Below are 7,346 nucleotides of genomic sequence, written 5' to 3'. Positions count from 1 at the left end.
ATGGCCGATACTAATAATAATAATGTTACAAATCTAAACCAAAATAAAACACCTCTTACAATAACCGGTAACAGTGAAATTTTAAGTAAATTCTCCACAAAAATATTCGAAACTTATAGAAAATTAGCTTTAGAGAGAGGCATACTCTCGTATGAATTGACCGCGCAGCCGGTATCGGGTGTGGGTGAGAATTCCTATGGTTTTATACTGCAAGTGTGTTTGAAAGCTACAAAAACCATTAATAAGGAAACGGAAGATGCTGAGAATCCCTTAACGTTTGTTACTATTTTAAAAATATCTCCTAAAAATCCAGCATTTCGTGCCCATAGTCGTATTGTGGATCTATACAAACGTGAAGTGTTTATGTATCAACAGGTTTTCACAGAATTCCTTATTTTAGAACAAGAACGACTAAGGGAATTGCAAACTTCAGCTAAACCTAACGGTGATAGTGAGTCAACTGTATGCTTTAATATAGTTCCCGAAATCCTCTCTGCCAATTTAGATTTAGACGATGAATTCATTATTTGTGAGGATTTAACCTTAAGTGATTATAGGCAAAATTCACGCACCGATATGCCCACCTATGATTTAGTAAGTGCCACATTTCGTGCCATCGCCAAAATGCATGCCATGTCTTTTGTGTTGCAACAACGCAAACCGGAACTTTTTGCAATGCTAGCAAATGAAATGAGTGATAATCTTTTCACCCCTGACATGGAACCTTTAACGGTGGAATTTGGCAAAAAATATATAAGACGTACGAGAGTAATGCTGGAACAAGATCCGAAAGCTTCGAGAAAACAAATAGAGGCTTTGAAAACATTGGAGAGCAATTTCAAAGAGATTTGTTTGCAATGTGTAGATGGCAAGCGTGTGGCACCGTATGCGGTTTTGTGTCATGGAGATTTTTGGAATAATAATATACTTTATAAATATGATGTAAGTATAAACATATGAGTGGAATTTTAAAGATATTTAAGGAATAGGAAACTGTTTTTCGTAATCCATAAACTAAAAAACTAATGCTTCGGTTTTAATCAAAATTTAAATATAAGTTTTATCCCCCTTAACGATCGAATTTCCAAAAATCAATTCCATGTTGTAAAAGGAACTCATTTCAAGATTCTTGCTTTAGCGCTTTGGGCTGGGCGATGAAGTATGAATCAGTCAGTCACGTTACTCTTTTATTTTATGGAAGATGCTGGAGGTTTCTTTTTAGTTTTGTCCGAGACGAATCTAAGCTGAATAAATTTGGGGTTATATAGTCGATGTATGCGACAGCAATCAAATGGTGAAGTGTTTTTTTTTAAGCCCGATAGAAGTTGAAATTGTAAAAAATTCTGGACGTCCAATTTTGGGGCACTTTTTATAGCATTGCTGGCACAAACAATGTTGGCCTCCATGACGTCAATTGTTCCTAGTTTATCAGCATAAACCAGTGATTTCAAATGGCCCCTCAGAAAATAATCGATGGACAGGTCCATTTCTCGAAATCAAGTTATCGCCAAATTTTGATCACAATAATCAATGGTTGTGGTCGCCTTATGGCACAAACCACATCTTGCCCGGATCAATGTAATCCATATTTTCAAACCAAAAATCATTGATCATAGAGCAGTAACGATCTCCATTGACAGTAACACGAGCTCCGGCTTCATTTTTGAAGAAATATGGTCCGATGATGCCACCAGCGTGTAAACAGCATCATACAATTATTAACAAGCCCGTTAAGCCAAAAATCAGCTGGCTTAAATGGACGATTATGTGCGCCATACAAATCACGAAGTCGTCTAGTCTATCTGCCCAATTATGAATAAAAAATTCCGCGGGAGTTTTTTCCCATTGAATTTGAATAGGAAAAATGAGAAAAGAGAAAAAACTCCCGGGGAATTTTTATTCATAATTGGGCTGTATAAGTTGTTCGATGCGACAATCTATTCATGATGTTTTACCAGAGATCATAAATGTCAAAAAGTGAGCGTAGTATGACAGTTAATCCTTTCAAAAGTTCTATCGGGTTTAACTACAAAATACCGTCAATTGTGGCCAATTGTTATTGATATCCACGAAAAATTTATTCAGCCCAGTTATGAAAAAAATACCCCGGGAGTTTTTTTTTTCCCTTTTCTCATTTTTCCTATTCAAATTCTATGTTCAAAAAATGAAAAGAGAAAAAACTCCCGGGGAATTTTTTTTTCATAATTGGGCTGATTGCTGTGGACATGACTTTGTGTCGACAGCGACTTACTTTGAGATGAAGTTTTTTTTCTTTTACAAAATTTGATATCATGCGCGATCTTCAATTTTGTCATTAACATATCTAATGATAGATATTTGAATGACCTATCCAACAATGAAATTCGGACAGACAATGGGTTAAAATCACCGCATTCGTGATCGAATTTATGATCAAATCTACTAAATTTCTTGCTCGAATGCGGTAATTCGGCAACAGGAAAAATATTTGTTTCACCAGAGTGTTATTTTTCACCAAATATTTGTTTGCAACTAAAATTGTTTTCAATCTTTGTCTTAAAGCATACTTAAGTGAAGGAGGGTATATCTTGACTTTAGACATTTTTTTATTAACAAAAATTTCCATTGTTTTTTCAAAGCTTTTCCAAATTTACTATAATGTTACGTTTTTACCTTTTAAGAAGTAAGAGAGCTATGTATGTATATTCGGCTGTACCGAATCTTATAACCCTTCACCAAATTATACTTCAAAATACAATTTTTTAATATTTTTTAGGTAAACAAAATTTTTTTTCCAAAGTTGTTTTTTAATTTTTTGGAAAAAAAATGTTCGATTTTTTTTTTTTTTTTTGGAAAAAAATTTAGAGCGCAACGCCTGTCAAGTGGCGATGCATTTACAAGGGGAAAAAATATTTTTTTTCAGTTTTTCAGCTTAAATTTTGCTATTAAATAATTCGAATTTCAAAATTTTTGGTGAAAAAAAATTTTGATGACAAAATTTTTTTATCATTTTTTAGAAAAAAATTTTTTCGAATTATTATTTTAATATAATTTTTTTTTTTAAATTTAAAAAAAATTTTTTTTTTTTAAATTAAAAAAAAAAATTCGGGTTAAAAAATATTTTTTCCGATTTTGACCCATTGTAGGTCCAACTTACTATGGTCTTATATACGTCGTTGCAAAGGTCTTTGATATATCTATCATTAGATATCCACATTGTCTATATTAATGACTTAGAGCTAGTTTCTTACTTGTCAGTTAAACTCAGCTTAACACGCTGTTATATTAAACCTGAAGCATATTTTGCCGGGATTTAACCAATGATTGTGTTTCTCACTAATAGATTAATTTTGTTAGCATTGCCATACTTTTGAGTCAAATCACATGTTTATTCCTCAAATTTGTTTATATAAATATGGCAACACTTTAAATTTTATAAGAAAAGAGTAAAAAAAAAAGTAACATTAAAGTATATAAAATGTATATTAAAAATTATATTTATGTTAATAAAGCAAATCAAAACAAAGAGCTGCTGTGCTGAATTGTTTATTTTATTTTTTATCTGTTTGTGCTTTAGCATTTTATACTTAGGTTTAACTCATCAATGATGCTCAGTTAAACCTAGATTATATAGTAACAAAACAATAAGTGAGAAACACAATTTTTAGTTTAATCTAGGTTTAAGCGATGAATGTAGATTATCTTTATCCCAGAAACTAGCTCTTAGTAATCCAGATATAAGTCAAAAAATCGAGGTTGTCCTGGTTTTATCCTCATATCTCAGCCATTTGTGGATTGATTTTGCTGATTTTAAATAGGAAACTTCTCGAAAGTATGCCTGACAGAATTATTAAAGATTTGGATCCCTAAGATATCTGGGGTCTTCAGAAAATTGATTTCAACACACAGACGGACAGACAGATAGACGGACATGACTTAATCGACTCCTCTATCTATAAGTATCCAGAATATATATACTTTATTAGGGTCGGAAAATTATATTGTGGAAATTACAAACGGAATGACAAACTTATATATACCCTTCTCACGAAGGTGAAAGGTATAAAAACGATAGTTTATTTCCATTAAATAATTCGGATTCTTTTAATTTCAAAAATTTCAAAAACAGCTCTTTATTTATTCAAATTGACAAAACAATTTAAATAGTCACTCTCTTTTAATAAACAAAAAACACACTGGTAATACGACTGATGTTAACTTAAAAAGTGAGGTTACTGCGTAACTCAATCCAAAACGAAAATGTTCGATAATCAGGCCTGTCACAGAATTTCATTCCGATCGAAAGTGGAATTAATTCCGTATTTTGCTTCTTCAGAAAAAGTTAAACGAAAAATTCTTTCGGAATGAAACCACTTTCAGTTTTCAAAGTGGAATTTATATTTGATTGTAATTATTTGGTTTTCTAAAATGTTTAATCAATTTCTGTACCAAAAACTTTACATTTGTTTTAATATGAAAAACGCTGTCAAATTAAAATCAGAAATACAGAATTATGAAATATTTTTGAATTAATAAATTACACGGAATCTGAAGAAGAAGAACCTAAAACGAAATCGATCGGAATAAAAACTACGGAATTGAAACAATTCCGAACAAAATGTGTGACAGGCCTGAATGTGTGCTAATTCGAATCGAATTAGGGAGTAACGATATACTCAATCAAGATTCACAATCAATTGACCTGGTTGATGCTCTAGCTACAGACTTTAAAGGCAACGACATCTTCTAGAAGTCTCATGAATTATCCAACGGAAATGACACGAATATTCTATTATCACAATGATCATTTAGCGCCTTTAAAGCGGCTTCACAGTTAATGCTGTCATACTTATATCAACATTGTTCATATGTAGAAGTTTCAACTGATGAAAATGTTTATAAACATGAATGAATCTTGATGAATGTTGCAAGCAGCCGTTACAAACCGTTAAATTCAAATCGATAATAATATTTCGTAACCATATTTTAACAGAAAACCTAGTAAAGCTGGGTTTCCGCATACACCGTTATCGGCGCCGATAACGAAAACTGAAAAACGTTGGTGTTTGTCACCGTCTCGTTTCTGAATTGTTTTCGTTTCAGTTGGGTGCGTGCGGCATAAAACAGAAACTAAATTATTTTTTAAGTTTGGATGTCGCACATTAAATGGAATTTCATAATTTTTGACAAAATCTATTATTTTTTTCCTCTTCCAATAAAGAAAATTTATTTTTTTTTATTAATTTTGATTTTCTTTAAATTTGAAATAAAAAAATAATTAAAATAATTTCGTTCCTACAGCACCCCAAAACAACCTAATTGAAGTTGTTTTCGTTCCGGTCCCAAATGACAGGTTTTTCGTTACTGATCGGTGCCGTTTCGTTCTAAATTTTCGTTGCCGATTTCTGAAACGAACTTTTTTTCGGTGCAAATGTATGGAATTTCGTTTTCGGTGCCGATTATGGTGTATGCGGAAACGTAGCTTAAATGTGAATTGATCTTGGACATAAATTCCTGGTTTTCAAAACTGATATTATGAAATATGGTTCAATTGTCACTCACTGTATATTGTACTACGCCCTAATATGTTGTAGTTCAAATTTCATTTTTGTTAATTCATAAATTTAAAGTAAAATGTTGTTATTTTATGAATCAAATTACATCACTGCATACTTTCATGGTTTAGGTTACTACTGCGTAAATTACAATTTAGTATTATTTAATTGAATCAGCATTTTTTTCTTGTATAATTTTTTTATAAATTAAAAATTTTATAACAAAATACTGAACCTGAAAGCCAAAATACACTAAAAGTTTATACAATTCAATAATTTTTAACCTTTCTCTTACCATCATCCCCACAGTTGCAACATCAAGCCACCTCCGCCAAATTAATCGATTTTCAATTATCCCGCTATGCCTCGCCCATACTTGATTTGGTACACTATCTGTACGCCTGCACTGAACGGGATTTGCGTAATAAACATTTTATGGAATTTATGGATATTTATCATCAAACCTTAACCCAGCACATACAATTCTATGGCCTTAATATTGAAGAAATCTATCCTAAAAGCATATTTCTACAACAATTAAAAGATTTTGGTATTTATGGTTTTTGTATGGCCGCCTTTTCCATACCGTTCTTTATATCAAACACCAGTGAATTGCCTGATTTAGATGAGGTAGCCAGTGCCATAAGGGAAATATCTTCCACAGAAAATTCCGATGAAGAAGTGGAGGCGAATGAGGATACCCACGATGCCACCACCAAACGTTTGGAACTATTAGAGGAATATGATTTATTAAGTGAGCGCACTTTGCCCATATTTAAGAGACGCATGTGTGCTATTGTCAAGGATTTGGAAAAGTATGAAATGTTGGAGAATATTTGAAACTGTTTCTTTAACCTCTGATTAATTACAATTACAGTATTACAAAATTATGTATTTTGTATATTTTGTTTGTTTTGTTTTTATTATTATTATTAATTAAAGTATATTTTTTAATATATAATTATATATTTATATTTCACTTCACTATAATTAAATTACAAAAACACAATTATTTAAAATTATTGTAGAAAAATAGAAAAATAATGTTGATTTTATAAAAAAAAAAAAAAACTAAAAATTGTAGCACACCAAAGTTAGGAGATTTAACTGAAAACTAAGTATTCAATAAAAGTTATATGTATATAAATAAACCAATAAATCAAACTGTTTTAATTTCTAAATGATTTTGTTCTCTACATTCTACCTTAATAGCACAAAATTTTATTTAAATGTGTGTCTTTTGAAAATATAAAAATTAAAATCCTAAAAGGAATTTTTTTTCAAGTGGTTTTTGTGGTTAATTGTAATGATTTGTATAGTGTGTATTTAAAACAGTGTTGGTCAAATAATTAGCACATCATTTAGCTAAAAATAATAATAAAAAGGTTATTTACTACGAATTACAATCACCCTTTATCGGCAATAGCATGTGAAATTTATGTTCCCATGAAATATCTATTTCCTCTAAGGGAAAATTGCTATCGTGATATTCCCATGAACTTTTCATTCACCCCTATCGTGAAAAAATGTGAAATTTGTGTTCCCATGAAATATCAATTTCCCTCGAAGGGAAAATTGCTATCGTGATATTCCCCTAAACTTTTCATTCACAATAGTTGATTTTGTTCGTAACAGCTGTTTAATGTTTACAAAATTCCATCTAAAAATTTCACAACATGGGGAATTTTTTCCTGTGAACAAAGTTTATGAACGAAAAATGGGAAAAGGGAAAATATTTCATGTGAAATATTGATTCGCAATAGGGGTGATTCACAATAGTCGATTTTGTTTACAAAATTCCATCTAAAAATT

At 31.0% G+C, this 7,346-nt stretch overlaps 1 protein-coding gene across 1 annotated transcript; it reads left to right on the top strand.

Moving 5' to 3' along the window:
* On the top strand, positions 1 to 6,698 carry LOC135954987 (uncharacterized). Its single transcript, XM_065505255.1, has 2 exons — positions 1 to 942; positions 5,844 to 6,698. The coding sequence occupies exons 1-2, from the start codon at positions 1 to 3 to the stop codon at positions 6,372 to 6,374; spliced, it is 1,473 nt and encodes a 490-aa protein (XP_065361327.1). The 3' UTR covers positions 6,375 to 6,698.
* Positions 6,699 to 7,346: the final 648 nt, after the last annotated feature.

The sequence above is a fragment of the Calliphora vicina genome, chromosome 3, assembly GCF_958450345.1.
Source record: "Calliphora vicina chromosome 3, idCalVici1.1, whole genome shotgun sequence".
Taxonomy (NCBI): domain Eukaryota; kingdom Metazoa; phylum Arthropoda; class Insecta; order Diptera; family Calliphoridae; genus Calliphora; species Calliphora vicina.
This window is presented reverse-complemented; position numbering and strand designations above follow the sequence as displayed.

What these genes read in the sequence shown, in the direction of transcription:
- LOC135954987 (XM_065505255.1), top strand. Translation starts at nt 1, where the DNA reads ATGGCCGATACTAATAATAATAATGTTACAAATCTAAACCAAAATAAA. An exon ending in ATATACTTTATAAATATGAT is followed by an intron (nt 943 to 5,843) that starts GTAAGTATAAAC and finishes TCATCCCCACAG; the next exon opens with TTGCAACATCAAGCCACCTC.